Genomic DNA, 17,813 nt, shown 5'->3' with positions numbered 1-17,813 from the left:
ATTAGACGATGGGAACATGAGACAAGGGCTGAAACATCTTTCAGGTGTGTGCCTTGTATTTGGTTGTCGGATACAGTGTGGTGTTTTCTTGTATTCATTTCACCTCCACATAATGACTTCAACAGAAAGTTGACTGACTGATCGTCCAGGTGATTTATGTTCTTATGCAGTTCCTGTTTTAGATGGAATTTATGCATTTCAAAAAACGATTCTTTGTGTTTTTGAAAGGGAGCATATCTTGAGAAAAGCTTGCATGCTAGAGAAAACCCAACCCTTTCCTCGTATGAAATAATTATGTCTACGTCGACCTTGGTTTTACAGTCGTAATGATTTTTTATGTTTCAGCCATATGGCCTTCTTCTCTTCACCTGTCATCAATTTGGTCAAGTCTACTACTGAAGAATTTTGGAACAATATAGGTTCTTTGAGTTTTGGCATTGTATGTTCAAGGTTGTTGGAATCTGTAGTGAATATGATATATACGTTCGTACTATATTTTCTTCTTTGTTCGGTTCCTGGTGTCTGCTGCAGGATGTTGTATCTTCTTTCCAACTTGGTTTTCCAGGGTTCAAGATGTCCATGGAGCTCATACAGAACTTGTCTCAGGCGATGTACGTCCATGGATGGCCCAGCGTTCTGAAATATGTCATCGAATATGACACAGACGTCTTTGTCCTTACACAGACAATCAGACAACTGGAAAGTACCAACGTCCTCAACCAGCACCACTTCATACCCCTGTCTCCTGTATTCAGCTCCTAACATCAGGATGTTTTACCTTCTCCTGGACCACTGCTTATTGTCACGTGGCCAAGTGTTTCCAGTTTGTATTTAACCTTCCGGTAACCCTCAGTTTCCACGAACAGGTCACTGATGTCCTTCTCCCTGGACTGCTGATCTGTTCAGACAGAAATAATACCACACACTGAAATTAAGTTGGGAGACATAACTCAGTAAATTATACATTCGTGTATCCATTCATTGTAGTAACATCTCCTCTCAGAGATCCATCATTCATTTATCATAAAATCAATTGCTCAATTTGTGAACTGTCGCTTGATGGAACCACAGCGAAGTTAAAGGAGTGGGAATGTTAAAAACAAAGTTGGTACAAAAATCGCAGTTTATATATATACCTGTCGGCTGCTTGTCAATGTTGGGAACATTCTTGTGTGTATCCTCGTTTCCTGGTGATTCTGTCAAAATAGACGTCGCAGTTACTTCACAGAAAAATGAAAGTTTGTTCTATAACTCGGAGTATTATGTTCAGGACTCAAGATATGAAATCTGTTATACTGCGAAGGAGATCAGAAAACATTATTGACACTTGAAACTACATGTATTAAATTATACATTCAATATAACACATCTCTCAGTGATGTCAACAGCAACACGTCAGTATACTCACCAACCTGGTCTGCTTCAGGCTGCTCCACTTCAGGCTGCACCGCTTCAGGCGGCTTCTCAGTCAAGGGAACTGAAACATGTTATGTGATCATCAGACCATGTTTATCAAACACATACACTACAGAATAACAAACAAATCAGTTCAACAGCCTCACTAACATCTGCATTAATATTTTTACTGCATATTCATATTCTCCAAGACATGAACTATTAATAAAATAATGCAAAACTTATCGGAAGAGAAACTATGCTAATATGTAGGGACTTGTCACCATCTGAAACACTGCTGACATCTCCCGATGAAGATGCTCACACTCACGGCATTATAACACTATACATTGTTCACAAATCAAGAATGAAACTTTGTTTGGAGTCGATTCTTCAACACTTCCATACATGGTACAAAGTCTCATGTACACTCACTATACTGCCCTGTATCGTGCGGCTTCAACGGAGCTGAAACAATGTAACAGAACAGATGTTTGATATTTTAGAAATTGGTAGGGTAAACCAAGACACTTGATATATATGTGCAACTTCTTTATTATTTACACACGACGTTTCTGGGCTAATACTTGCCCCTTCAGCATTCACCTGATATACAGCAATAATACAAGGCAGATAACCTTGGATATAACAAACTCCCTGTAACACGAAACAAGCGTTATATCCGTAGTTCGTCACTCGCGAAACCACACGTCATCGGTTTACAGTTGCGTAGATCCATGTTGATCACGGAATCGTCTGGTCCAGACAAGAGTATTAGCTGGGATATTCTTTAGTGCGGCGTAAAACTAAACTCACTCACAACTCGTGAGACAACAGTGTTTGTCCACCGTCTTCGAAACAAAATGTCTGCGGTTGTTTGTTCAAATTATTCCTTTCTGTTCATCCACAAATATCCCATGTTAAATACACATTCAACTGTAACATGTTTGTCTATGGGAATAGATAATTCCTTTACTTCGCTATTCAGGGTGTTACATGTTTGTTTTGTATGAAAAATGTTCGCTGTACTGGTACACGGTGATGGCCAACTAACCATCACTTTCCACATTACGAAATCGGTGCCATCTGAAGCTCCAGTCTAAGCGGCGATGACAATTTGTCTCTGTGGGTGCATTACGCCCGTGAGCCAGAGTTACCTCCCTTTGTCTACATATGTACGAGAATACATGTGCGTACACACACACACTCTCATACCCACCAACAACCCACGCGCGCACACACACACATACATGCATTGCCATCAAGATTGCCCCCTCCTAGTAACACGCATGCACACTCATTCACACACACTCATTCACACACACTCATTCACTCACTCAAACTCACTCTCTCACTCATACGCGCACATAAAACAGAGTTACCTCCCTTTGTAACTCAAACTCACGCTCTCTCACACACAATACACAGACAGACAGACATGACGCCAAAAAAGATCTTAATTTGACTGAACTAAGGCATACTTACCAGCTTCAGGAGTACTGCAAAGAAAAGAAAACATTTGAATAATATTTCTTTGAGAGGCATTTTAGAAGTTGTGAAGATGAAGGAAAATTTTGTAGTCTTGTCGGTTGATTTCTAAGATATCCTAGAAATCAACCGACAAGACTACGATTAGGAAACTCCTAGAAGCCATAACATCCAACGCCACAACCCCACCATGAATCGAGATCAAGGTTATTTCATCTCGTCAGCCTATCACCACCTAATCAAAGACCACCACCAGTAATCCTTCCCTACCTCCTTTGTCCATCTGGCTTCCATTCTCCCTCCTTTGTGCTTGTAACCACAACTATTGTACGTCAACTCCTCAATTGTATAAACTCAACTCTAATCACAATCAATCACTCTGTACATCAACCTCCTCTGCTGTAATCACTTATCACATATCCAATGTACATCAACCTTGTTAATTGTATATACTCACTATACAGCTATGTATATATTCTCCTTGCTTCAGTTGTTGTATCACTTGCTTTATAACGGTGTTAGTACCTACACCGAAACGTCGCACTCATTGCAATAAAGAAGTTGACTATCCATAGAAATCAGTTTTCCTTCATTTGAATTATACTTTGTATTACATATTTAGTTGCACTTGGTCACAACTTGAGCTTAAGTTCAGTTTACAGTTTGCTCATTCAAGAGTCGTGTCAATGTATGTACACATATTTAGATGTTGATGACAAGGCATTTCTTTACCATTCATATTTTTCTCCCCAAATCCATATACGGTCAGTGGATTACACAGTGACCTAAGTAGGCTATTCATCATCGTTTACAAGTTATAGTTACCTGTATTCGTTATTGGGATATCTTCTTTTCGATTCTGTCCTTCTCCTCGATCTCCTGGAAGTGAATCGGAAGTAAAATTGAAGTGTTAAAGGTATGCTCATGAACATCTACACAGAGTTTCATACTTACAGGGAACAATGTAAGACTGTTGTTTCACTATAGGTAGCATGGTCTCCACATTCTGTGTCATACATGTCATACATTAGAGATGCTGCTAAAAGTGTCAGTGAAGATTAGTGTATACCCCCATGCGACGATAAAACCCAGTAGTACATATGTTACAGTCTGACAATGTGGAGAATGAATTTTAGTTTATGCAGTTCAATAAACGCCTGGATATATAAGTTCGTTAAAGAACAAATGTTGTCTGTTTAATCGTTGATGACAAATTGCAAACATTGTGATGATTACTTTCATCACAGAAAATTGAAAGGATATGTAAGTGTGTACATGTTTGATTATTTAAATGGGTGACGTTTAATCCTAACATAAATAATCCACTTTCATTTGTTTGCGTTTTTGAAATTCAAAATAATTTTAAATAAATGTTTGGGCAGATTTATTTTCACTCAATTTTTTAAATGACAGAAGAATGTTGGCGCTTTGTAGACTGTCGAAGTGATGCACATTTATAGAGTAGAATATACACTTACAGTCTGAACACCACCACAGCTAGGATGATACAGACGATGAGGATAATGAGGAATATACACTTACAGTCTGAACACCACCGCAGCTAGGATGATACAGACGATGAGGATAATGGGGAATATACACTTACAGTCTGAACATCAACACAGCAAGGATGATACAGACGATGAAGATAATGAGGAATATACACTTACAGTCTGAACACCACCACAGCAAGGGTGATACAGACGATGAGGATAATGAGGAATATACACTTACAGTCTGAACACCACCACAGCTAGGATGATACAGACGATGAGGATAATGAGGAATATACACTTACAGTCTGAACACCACCACAGCAAGGATGATACAGACGATGAGGATAATGAGGAATATACACTAACAGTCTGAACACCACCACAGCAAGGATGATACAGACGATGAGGATAATGAGGAATATACACTTACAGTCTGAACACCACCACAGCAAGGGTGATACAGACGATGAAGATAATGAAGGAATATACACTAACAGTCTGAACACCACCACAGCAAGGATGATACAGACGATGAGGATAATGAGGAATATACACTAACAGTCTGAACACCACCACAGCAAGGATGATACAGACGATGAGGATAATGAGGAATATACACTTACAGTCTGAACACCACCACAGTAAGGGTGATACAGACGATGAGGATAATGAGGAATATACACTTACAGTTTGATCACCACCACAGCAAGGGTGATACAGACGATGAAGATAATGAAGGAATATACACTTACAGTCTGAACATCACGACAGAAAGGATGATACAGACGATGAGGATAATGGGGATCAACACTTACAGTCTGAACACCACCACAGCTAGGGTGATACAGACGATGAGGATAATGAGGAATATACACAAACAGTTTGAACACCACCACAGCAAGGGTGATACAGACGATGAAGTTAATGAAGAAATATACACTTACAGTCTGAACACCACCACAGCTAGGATGATACAGACGATGAGGATAATGAGGAATATACACTTACAGTCTGAACACCACCACAGCTAGGATGATACAGACGATGAGGATAATGAGGAATATACACTTACAGTCTGAACAGCACCACAGCTAGGATGATACAGACGATGAAGTTAATGAAGAAATATACACTTACAGTCTGAACACCACCACAGCTAGGATGATACAGACGATGAGGATAATGAGGAATATACACTTACAGTCTGAACACCACCACAGCTAGGATGATACAGACGATGAGGATAATGAGGAATATACACTTACAGTCTGAACAGCACCACAGCTAGGATGATACAGACGTTGAAGATAATGAAGAAATATACACTTACAGTCTGAACACCACCACAGCTAGGATGATACAGACGATGAGGATAATGAGGAATATACACTTACAGTCTGAACACCACAACAGCAAGGGTGATACAGACGATGAAGATAATGAAGAAATGTACACTTACAGTCTGAACATCACCACAGCTAGGATGATACAGACGATGAGGATAATGAGGAATATACACTAACAGTTTGAACACCACAACAGCAAGGGTGATACAGACGATGAGGATAATGAGGAATATACACTTACAGTCTGAACACCACAACAGCAAGGGTGATACAGACGATGAAGTTAATGAAGAAATATACACTTACAGTCTGAACACCACCACTGCTAGGATGATACAGACGATGAGGATAATGAGGAATATACACTTACAGTCTGAACACCGCCACAGCTAGGATGATACAGGCGATGAGGATAATGAGGAATATACACTTACAGTCTGAACACTACCACAGCTAGGGTGATACAGACGATGAGGATAATGAAGAAATATACACTTACAGTCTGAAAACCACCACAGCTAGGATGATACAGACGATGAGGATAATGAGGAATATACACTTACAATTTGAACACCACCACAGCAAGGGTGATACAGACGATGAAGATAATGAAGAAATATACACTTACAGTCTGAACATCACCACAGCAGGGGTGATACAGACGATGAAGATAATGAAGAAATATACACTTACAGTCTGAACACTACCACAGCAAGGATGATACATACGATGAGGATAATGAGGAACACTGGGACAAGGATCGCAGCAAGATTGTTGTCATCGGGGCCTGCCGTGGTTGTCACTGTCGTGGTTGTCACTGTGGTGGTAGTGACTTTTGTGGATGGAGATGTCAAAATACCTGTTGAAAAACAATAATAATAATAAACATCCACGATAAAAAAGAACATCCGTATGTCAGATTAATATGAGATATGTGCTATCCACATGAGTGTCTATGTAACCATAAATTATTATACCTGTGAACATCCATTTTCAAATTTATCCTCACCAACCCATGGCCCTAACAAGGAACATTGGACCAAGAATCTCAGAAAGATTATCTGTTGTCGTGGCTATGTGTTCGAAAAATGCTCCTCAAAACGAAGAAAAACATAAACCTGTTTAATTAAAGGTGTAACCATCTCAATAACCCGGTTTACAGCAACATTTTGTAATGCAATTTTCTATTCTATACAATTAGATACATAAAGGTTAAAAATTGCCTTATAAAATGTGGAGGTTTGGAATCTTCACTGCACCTTACGTTAACACGTGTTTCAAAAATCGCTACCTACCAAGAGTGAGTGAATAAGAGAGTGAATGAGTGAGTGAGTGAGTGAGTGAGTGAGTGAATGAGTGAGTGAGTGAGTGAGTGAGTGAGTGAGTGAGTGAGTGAGTGAGTGAGTGAGTGAGTGAGTGAGTGAGTGAGTGAGTGAGTGAGTGAGTGAGTGAGTGAGTGAGTGAGTGAGTGAGTGAGTGAGTGAGTGAGTGAGTGAGTGAGTGAGTGAGTGAGTGAGTGAGTGAGTGAGTGAGTGAGTGAGTGAGTGAGTGAAGATATAAAGTCACAAAGACAATATTTCAGCTATATCGTGACTCAAACTAGTTCTAAATAAATTCATAATAAATACACATGATATATAAAACCCTGTCAACGAAGGACAGTAAAATTGCACAAAATGGGTTAAAACTAGATAGCAGATATCTTTAAAAGTAAAAATCTATTTTGGACAATACAATGTAAAAATGTGCTATTGATCGCCAACAACTGAAGGTAGATCACCATACTAGGGTCCATGGGGACTTACATTACTTTTGCTACCTGTATGGCCCCTAGCTGGATTTACACCGTCCCTTGCTTCAGCCGTTAGCGACGTGGCATTTATGCTGAGATTTAGCCATACATTAAAATGACAAAATTACTACGATTAAAATCCTGTTAGACTTTTGGGACTTACGTACCTACCTACCAAGAAGTAATAAATGAAATGCATATTTAGGATGTTCTATTTATTGTCTCCGATGTTAAAGCAGTTAAGAAAGTTTAGGTCCTGCATGAACTACTGTACCTGAAGTCTCATTGCAGAAATCCCCGGTGTAGGTCTCTTTACAACCTAACGTACAATGTCCATCTCCGGTATTGCAGGTTTCATTTAAACAGCCTCCGCTGCAGGATATATTACACTGGTCGCCATGGTAACCACGAAACATCCCTCAGAACATTTCCCTGTGTACTTCTGACAGTGTCTGAGGTTTCTGGGTGGGACAATGGCACAGTTGGAGGGGCAGGTCCTGTCGCAGTTCTCGCCATATATTCGCCAGGAGCATTGCTCATCGCCATGCACCGGTAAAGCTGGAAGAGAATTGTTACATATTAAAACTGACAAATAGTAATGACGCAAGGTAACATCGATTTGCAAAATGTGAAGACAGTATGAACTCATGTGTGCTCTATGACCCTTAGTCTGAATGTGAGTGAGTGAGTGAGTTAAAATATAACGTCACATCGGCAATATTGCAGCCATATCGTGACGAAGATTTGAATAATACATAAAGTTGTAATAACTAAAGTCAAGTTATAAAACCGAAGGACAGTAAAAAACTAGAGGATCACAGATATAGATATAAAACTAGTATGAAAAGCTAAAACAATCTAACTATAGAAGACAATGCAATATAAAAGCAAGCTATGTATTGCCAAGAACTGAAGGTAGATCACCATACTAGGGACTATGGGGACTTACAGTACATTTGCTTCCTGCATGGACCCTAGCTGGATGTCTGAATTGAAGCTAGCACATCTTCCCCTACGATATAGATATAACACAGGTACTCACTGATCCCCAGCAAAACTGCAAGTAGACACATTGCGGAAGCTGTTGAAATACAAAACAAATATCGGTAGTAACTACAATGAATAATAAAACATAGATAATAAAATGCTAAAGTTCCTTAGTTTAATTAATTTCTTGTGTAACGACGAAAACTCTATTCGTGAACTTTCAAATATAGCAACAACTCAACTCTGAAACGTCATGTAAAACAACTGACAAACTAACAAACAAATGCAACAAACAACGGTTACAAGTTTACAAATCAGGAAAGGTTACTGCAAAGAGAATACATGTACATTGTTATTAGAAAATGCATTGGCATTACAAAACTATGGGCAAAAATATATGATGGTGGGACATGCTCATCGGGTATCGCCACTTATTTAAAGAAGCTGACAATGGCAATGACAGTGCTTTTAACAGGTTATCTGACTGACTGACTGACTGTGTGAGTTTATTTTTATACCGCTTTTAGCAATACTCCAGCAATATCATGGCGGGGGGACACCATAAATGGGCTTCACACATTGTGCCCATGTGGGGAATCGAATCCGGGTCTTCGGCGTGACGAGCCAACGCCTTAACCACTAGGCTACCCCACCGCCCTATTTGTAGCAGATTAATAATAATAATAGTCCACTTGTAACGCGCTGAACCCATGCACAGTACATTCTCTAAGCGCAATTGTCTGAGAGGAGGTGCGAGAAGTTACACAGAGAAGGCAAGTCTGAACAGAAAGGTTTTGGGTTTCAAACGATGACAATGATTAGGATTTCTTCCTGAAACATTTTCAATACCTGATGTCAAAATACACAAAACCTATATTCAATCATTATGTCTGATTTACATTCAGTAATGATTTCTGGGTTTCTAAACCCAAAGCCCGAGAAACCGTCACAGACGCAAGTGAAACCAAACATTCGTCCGTACGGAAACCAAGATGTTTTATTTGTAGTAAATGTTTCCGGAAACACTTGAATGGCTTCTAAACATAGTGTGTTTTGTTTCCTGCTGACAAGGAACATGGAATCAAGCCCAAACATCGCCAATCTGAAACTTAAACACAAACATAAGGTCATGTCGTGACTTTCGTGTGTTCATTGTGTATGTTTAAAACTCTCCCCCAGTTCTGCTCTGGGTACATTTCATTTTGCATACAACGCTGTCTTCACATTTTTGAGAAGCAGTTGTGTTTCCACTTTTTTCAGAAAGAAAATAGCATGGAAATATTGGAGCTGTTGTCACTTGCTTACATTGTTGGGATCTCACAAGGTAAATCCAGTTTGTAACATTGCTATGTACTGAATAACACTTCAATTACGTAATGCTATTGTTTACATCATATCACTATTATTGACATCTATATCATTATATGCGTAAGAGAGTTTTGTTTTACGCCGCTTATATCAATATTCCGGTAATATAACGGCGAGGGACACCAGAAATGGGCTTCACACATTGTACCCATGTGGGTAATCGAACCCTGGTCTTCGGCGTGACAAGCGAAAGCTTTAACCACGAGGCTATCCCACTGTCCCTATCATTACTCAAACTAGTTTGAGACATACTTTCAGAAATCTGTTCCAGTTGCACCATGCAGAGACGGTCAGCACTGTTCAGACTGTAGTAACATCTCGGGACAGTGTCTCACACAATGTGACCATGGCTATTTCGGCCTGATGTGCAAATCTGTCTGCAGTAAGACGTGCAAGGGAAACATATGCCAATCTTCAGCTACTGGCATTGGTGTGTGTTCCGAAGGATGTGCGTCTGGATACCAGGGCGGAAGGTGCCTCATACCATGTGACAGTCCAGGCGGTGGATGTACAGAATGTCCAGGTGGTTGTGATGGAGAGTACTGTTATCTGGACGCTGTGTCCTGTGTGTCTGGCTGCAGTGATGGGCACTACGGATCTGACTGCAAGACGTGTTCTGACAGATGCAAAACATGCAACAGGACATCAGGGGCATGTTGGGAGTGCCATCCGCCATATTTCGGCCGGAACTGCGAGTATTCATGTAATCGATGTATAAAACCATGCAACTTTCGTTGTTTCCATGGATGCCTACCTGGGTTTTATGGCCCTTTCTGCAGTAAGAATTGCAGTGAAAACTGTCGAGTCAACCACATTTCTTTGAACGAAACAGCTGCTAGTTTCGAATGCCAAGAGAAGAGCGGAAAGTGTATCTATGGATGTAAAGATGGCTGGGTCGGTTTACAATGCTCCAATCAGTGTAAGTATGGAATTTTTTAGGTATAAGTAATAATTGTTAACAGGTTTATGATTGATGATAGATGTATTTTAGTTTTGATTGTCATGATTACGATAACAGAGAAAATGTCTCATCATTATATACCTCTCACACTTTGCTAAGGATCACAAAAATTCACAACTTTACTTAGACGTAGTTTATATTTTGAGCTTGTATCCATTTAAAACTGGATAAATAATGATATAGTAACCCCTCTTCAGGCACACAGTCACCTTAATCTAACCTTATGCACTTGATACATCAGTAACCATAACAATGGTTTTCATAGCAGCAATCGACCATTTTGCATATCACGGAACGAGTCACTGACAAGTACACAACACCTGTCAATAGCAGGTATGGGATCCACAAGATGAAATGACATACTGAAACCTATGATCCATATTTACAATAAGCTTAAATATTTAAACCAAATTGGACCTCATATCATAGTTTTCTGTTGAATCCTTGATTTGATCCTTAGCAAAGTATGAATAGTAAATCTTGACCATGTGACGTAACGTGATTCTTTTCTCTGTTCAAAAGAAAGTTAAGTCTGTCAGCAATTGCTCATTATATATCTATGTATGTTTAGATGGGGCTACACAAGCTGCTGATGCTGCTACTATAGGACTTTTAACAGGATCAGCACTTCTATTACTGATGTTGATGGCAGTGTGCTACCGTTTTCGCAAGGTCGTGAGATGTGACAGGTAAGATCATAACAGAAGTAAACAGTTGGCTCTGTTGTCTTTTGCATGTCGTGCTCCCCTTACATTACCATACCCGTGAAGATTTGGGTTGGAATTGGTCTTCAGCAACCAATACTTATAGTAAAAGGCGACTAACGGGATCGAGTGGTCAGATTTGCTGACTTTTTTGACACATGTCATCGATTCCCAATTGCGTAGATGAGCGCTCATGCTGTTGATCACAGGATTGTCTTGTGGAGACTCGATTATTTACAGACCGTCGCCATAAAGTTTGTAAATTGCTAAGTGCGACTAAAACAACAAATCAACCAACCCTTAGATTACCTGTAGTTCGTAGAAATCAACTGGAAAACAGTATTGTGCCTTGTTGAAACATATAGAAACATCAACAATAAAGTGATTTGTGGTCTTGATCGACTCTCCTTTTGGTTTACCGAGATGGTTGCTTTACTGTCACCTCTTGGTCAAACCTAGTAGTTTATCAAAGTACATGAACATACACAACTGCCACTTTGCAGTTGCTATATGTAATTGTGTTTAGAGCTGATATAAAATGCTGGTTTATCAATGGCTATTTCACGATACTACACGGTACTAATTTTAAGTGTCTATTGTTGTGACTTGTCAGATAAGCATGTACCACACTCGGAACAGATTACATTATACATAAGGGCTTTACCTGGACACATGTGCCATCATTTGTTAAACTCGCCCTGTGAATTCTACAAAGTTGGAATGAAAATACAAAACAAATCGAGGTTGTGAACGTTACTGGAAAATATGTTGGTATTGTGGACAATGACAGACTCAGTGTGTTAAAATGAGATGACCTTGAAATAAAATAACGCTAAAATGAGATGACGTTACAGTGAAAAATATGCTTCATAAGTATGACATTTGTTATTATGGGCAACAGGATAAAGGAATATAGTTGACGCTCAAATAATATAAATGAGTCCACTTCTTTTGATATAAGGATTAATAAATATGATCTCCCTTCACAGAGGCATCCAAGCGGCCTTCCCTCTACCTGACAGTGTGGAGGAACACAAAGATGACCACGCTGTTGAGTACCATGGGTATTGTGAAATACTGGAGGACGACGACAACAGGAGTCACCAGCCTATCATGAACCCAGAAGAAGGAAGTGATTCCCCAATGCCTGTTTTGGCAGACTGTTTCCCTGCAGCTGGTCACGGAGGAGGAGGAGGAAGAGGAGGAAAAGGAGGGCCATCAAATATCAGACAAGTGCGTGATGTCTGTGTGGATGACACAAACACTGTCGTCAACTACATATCGCCAGTTGAGTGATACTGAAAAACGTGATGTGTATATTCTGTAGGCATGTGCTACGGTGTTTCTGAATTTCCAATCTATTCACCCGCGAAGGTCCTGTTTAGAATTGATCTTCAGTAACACATGCTTGTCGTAAGAGGCGACTAACGGGATCAGGTAGTCAGGCTGTCTGACTTGCTTGACACATGTCATCGGTTCCCAGTTGCGTAGATCGATGCTCATGATGTTGATCACTGGATTGTCTGGTCCTTCTGTTCTAGATTTTGTACAGACCGCCGCCATATAGCTGGGATATTGCTGAATGAAGCTTTAAACTAAACTCACTCACTCCCATTTGTCCAGTTTTTTACAGGAAAAACGCACGAGTACCATTATTGTAGCATTTCTCTATTGCTGGAACAATGCCCTGGACGAATATATTTTTTATATTATGCAATTTCAGTGTTGTCATCTCTATAACTGCCGGATTTTGATGCTCATGCTGTTGATCACAGGATTGTCTGGTCTGGTATGATTGTTTACATACCGCTGCAATATAACTGGAATATTTCTGAATACGGCGTTAACATCAAACAAACATAAGCTGATAAGCAGGAAACGTACATCTACTTCACATCAAAGGTTTAGACTCACTAGTGTAAATATAGCCACTTACTTCAGCTGATAAGCAGGAAACGTACATATACTTCTCATCAAAGGTTTAGTCTCACTTGTGTAAATATAGCCACTTACGTACATATACTTCTCATCAAAGGTTTAGTCTCACTAGTGTAAATATAGCCACTTACTTCAGCTGATAAGCAGGAAACGTACATATACTTCTCATCAAAGGTTTAGAATCACTAGTGTAAATATAGCTACTTACTTCAGCTGATAAGCAGGAAACGTACATATACTTCTCATCAAAGGTTTAGTCTCACTAGTGTAAATATAGCCACTTACCTCAGCTGATAAGCAGGAAACGTACATATACTTCTCATCAAAGGTTTAGTCTCACTAGTGTAAATATAGCCACTTACTTCAGCTGATAAGCAGGAAACGTACATATACTTCTCATCAAAGGTTTAGAATCACTAGTGTAAATATAGCTACTTACTTCAGCTGATAAGCAGGAAACGTACATATACTTCTCATCAAAGGTTTAGTCTCACTAGTGTAAATATAGCCACTTACTTCAGCTGATAAGCAGGAAACGTACATATACTTCTCATCAAAGGTTTAGTCTCACTAGTGTAAATATAGCCACTTACTTCAGCTGATAAGCAGGTAACGTACATATACTTCTCATCAAAGGTTTAGTCTCACTAGTGTAAATATAGCCACTTACTAAGCAGGAAACGTACATCAGCTGATAAGCAGGAAACGTACATATACTTCTCATCAAAGGTTTAGTCTCACTAGTGTAAATATAGCTACTTACTTCAGCTGATAAGCAGGAAACGTACATATACTTCTCATCAAAGGTTTAGAATCACTAGTGTAAATATAGCCACTTACTTCAGCTGATAAGCAGGAAACGTACATATACTTCTCATCAAAGGTTTAGTCTCACTAGTGTAAATATAGCCACTTACTTCAGCTGATAAGCAGGTAACGTACATATACTTCTCATCAAAGGTTTAGTCTCACTAGTGTAAATATAGCCACTTACCTCAGCTGATAAGCAGGAAACGTACATCTACTTCTCATCAAAGGTTTAGAATCACTAGTGTAAATATAGCCACTTACCTCAGCTGATAAGCAGGAAACGTACATATACTTCTCATCAAAGGTTTAGTCTCACTAGTGTAAATATAGCCACTTACTTCAGCTGATAAGCAGGAAACGTACATCTACTTCTCATCAAAGGTTTAGAATCACTAGTGTAAATATAGCTACTTACTTCAGCTGATAAGCAGGAAACGTACATATACTTCTCATCAAAGGTTTAGTCTCACTAGTGTAAATATAGCCACTTACTTCAGCTGATAAGCAGGAAACGTACATATACTTCTCATCAAAGGTTTAGTCTCACTAGTGTAAATATAGCCACTTACTTCAGCTGATAAGCAGGTAACGTACATATACTTCTCATCAAAGGTTTAGTCTCACTAGTGTAAATATAGCCACTTACCTCAGCTGATAAGCAGGAAACGTACATATACTTCTCATCAAAGGTTTAGTCTCACTAGTGTAAATATAGCTACTTACTTCAGCTGATAAGCAGGAAACGTACATTTACTTCTCATCAAAGGTTTAGAATCACTAGTGTAAATATAGCTACTTACTTCAGCTGATAAGCAGGAAACGTACATATACTTCTCATCAAAGGTTTAGTCTCACTAGTGTAAATATAGCCACTTACTTCAGCTGATAAGCAGGTAACGTACATATACTTCTCATCAAAGGTTTAGACTCACTAGTGTAAATATAGCCACTTACTTCAGCTGATAAGCAGGTAACGTACATATACTTCTTATCAAAGATTTAGACTCACTACTGTAAATATAGCCACTTACTTCAGTCAACTGTTGTAAACTATATTTTGCAAAATATTCCATTCCGTTTAAAAGTACTGTTTACACATAAACTGATGTATTGTAAAACAAATTCGTAACGTTGAAAAGATTATTGTCATGAGTTAAATAAATGATAAACTCCGTGAAAATTGGCGAATCCTTAATAAAACCTTTCCCCCGAAAAGCAGCTGTTCACATTCACGATATTTGCACATGTTTTTCAGCAATTTGATGCATGATCCTCATGCAATTCAACTGCATAAGGTCTGCAGTTGGTTCCCCTATGTTAGTGGGGAAATTCATCTTCGATGTAACAACACACACACGCACACGCACACGCACACACACTCTCTCTCTCACACACACGCACACACACGCACACACACCGACACACGCACACACACACACACATATAGTGAATGTTTTAAGTGAGCCTAAACTTTTGATGGGTAGTATATTTTGTTTTAGGTTAGTGTATGGTATGGAAACGTATAAGGGCCAAAACATGTTTTTATCATCTACGTAGAAGATGCTGTCACAACAGCAACAGCGAGTCCGCAGCGAATCAGAACAAATATGTCAGGAGAAGGCGGTTGTAGATGACAAGCAGGAAGGGAATTCCCTCAACTGTAACTAGGATTCCCTGACAGTCCAGCTGTACCTCACACCTCCCTAGCTTCAGGAGAAGGCGGTTGTGGATGATAACAGACAAGCAGGAAGGGAATTCCCTCAACTGTAACTAGGATTCCCTGACAGTCCAGCTGTACCTCACACCTCCCTAGCTTCAGGAGAAGGCGGTTGTGGATGATAACAGACAAGCAGGAAGGGAATTCTCTCAACTGTAACTAGGATTCCCTGACAGTCCAGCTGTACCTCACACCTCCCTAGCTTCAGGAGAAGGCGGTTGTGGATGATAACAGACAAGCAGGAAGGGAATTCTCTCAACTGTAACTAGGATTCCCTGACAGTCCAGCTGTACCTCACACCTCCCTAGCTTCAGGAGAAGGCGGTTGTGGATGATAACAGACAAGCAGGAAGGGAATTCCCTCAACTGTAACTAGGATTCCCTGACAGTCCAGCTGTACCTCACACCTCCCTAGCTTCAGGAGAAGGCGGTTGTGGATGATAACAGACAAGCAGGAAGGGAATTCCCTCAACTGTAACTAGGATTCCCTGACAGTCCAGCTGTACCTCACACCTCCCTAGCTTCAGGAGAAGGCGGTTGTGGATGATAACAGACAAGCAGGAAGGGAATTCCCTCAACTGTAACTAGGATTCCCTGACAGTCCAGCTGCGGTCCCTAGCTTCAGGAGAAGGCGGTTGTGGATGATAACAGACAAGCAGGAAGGGAATTCCCTCAACTGTAACTAGGATTCCCTGACAGTCCAGCTGTACCTCACACCTCCCTAGCTTCAGGAGAAGGCGGTTGTGGATGATAACAGACAAGCAGGAAGGGAATTCCCTCAACTGTAACTAGGATTCCCTGACAGTCCAGCTGTACCTCACACCTCCCTAGCTTCAGGAGAAGGCGGTTGTGGATGATAACAGACAAGCAGGAAGGGAATTCTCTCAACTGTAACTAGGATTCCCTGACAGTCCAGCTGTACCTCACACCTCCCTAGCTTCAGGAGAAGGCGGTTGTGGATGATAACAGACAAGCAGGAAGGGAATTCTCTCAACTGTAACTAGGATTCCCTGACAGTCCAGCTGTACCTCACACCTCCCTAGCTTCAGGAGAAGGCGGTTGTGGATGATAACAGACAAGCAGGAAGGGAATTCTCTCAACTGTAACTAGGATTCCCTGACAGTCCAGCTGTACCTCACACCTCCCTAGCTTCAGGAGAAGGCGGTTGTGGATGATAACAGACAAGCAGGAAGGGAATTCTCTCAACTGTAACTAGGATTCCCTGACAGTCCAGCTGTACCTCACACCTCCCTAGCTTCAGGAGAAGGCGGTTGTGGATGATAACAGACAAGCAGGAAGGGAATTCTGAAGTACATTTCAACTGGAAACTAGGTAATTCCCTAGACAGATCAGAATACGAGTCACCTGTATTCACAGGTTGCATAAAATAGTGAAAGGTATTTCATCAACTAAATCAGCGCCCGATCATAGCTGTGTCTAAGACCAAATGTAAGGTAGGCCTCAGCATAAATATCACACTGCACCAGATGATTAGTGAGGAAGTTATATATTAGAAATAATTATTACCTGAGTTGTCAGACGGAGTCAGCAGTTCTAGTATGTAAACATAATTCCCTCCAGCTGGTAGGCCCACACCAAGCTTCACTAACCTATTTGCACAAGCATACTTCTTCTACCATAAAACGCCAGCCCTCATCTATGACTGTGGAGAGTAGCGTGACACAGTTCAATACAACTGTCTAAGGAACATATTCAATTTGTTGTCTAACAAGAAAGCGTTCGCAGTTGTGCAATCATTTGAATACAACTTCCGTGTCCATTTATATGACTCTCATTGTCAAATGTTCACTA

The 17,813-nt window shown here is 40.2% G+C and overlaps 2 protein-coding genes across 3 annotated transcripts; one reads left to right on the top strand and one right to left on the bottom strand.

Annotated features, from left to right (window-relative positions):
* Positions 1-337: 337 nt before the first annotated feature.
* Positions 338-8,604, bottom strand: LOC124271481. Of its 2 annotated transcripts, XM_046706634.1 has the most exons (9): positions 8,560-8,604; positions 7,792-8,075; positions 6,419-6,584; positions 3,709-3,762; positions 2,881-2,894; positions 1,840-1,863; positions 1,409-1,477; positions 1,137-1,196; positions 338-898 (listed from the first exon to the last, which is right to left on the bottom strand). In XM_046706634.1, exons 2-9 carry the CDS (start codon positions 7,931-7,933, stop codon positions 765-767), a joined length of 663 nt encoding a protein of 220 aa, XP_046562590.1. In that variant the 5' UTR covers positions 7,934-8,075; positions 8,560-8,604; the 3' UTR covers positions 338-764. The 2 variants fall into 2 exon arrangements, with proteins under 2 accessions (XP_046562590.1, XP_046562591.1); XM_046706635.1 differs by lacking the exon at positions 1,840-1,863.
* A 1,631-nt stretch (positions 8,605-10,235) lies between these two features.
* On the top strand, positions 10,236-12,962 carry LOC124271480 (multiple epidermal growth factor-like domains protein 6). The gene is made up of 3 exons (XM_046706633.1): positions 10,236-10,791; positions 11,405-11,522; positions 12,527-12,962. Exons 1-3 carry the CDS (start codon positions 10,236-10,238, stop codon positions 12,831-12,833), a joined length of 981 nt encoding a protein of 326 aa, XP_046562589.1. The 3' UTR covers positions 12,834-12,962.
* Positions 12,963-17,813: the final 4,851 nt, after the last annotated feature.

Source organism: Haliotis rubra, unplaced genomic scaffold (genome assembly GCF_003918875.1).
Source record: "Haliotis rubra isolate DU_JTF1 unplaced genomic scaffold, ASM391887v1 Scf1603, whole genome shotgun sequence".
NCBI lineage: Eukaryota > Metazoa > Mollusca > Gastropoda > Lepetellida > Haliotidae > Haliotis > Haliotis rubra.
The sequence above is the reverse complement of the archived record's forward strand: the minus strand, read 5'-3'. Positions and strand labels throughout refer to the sequence as shown.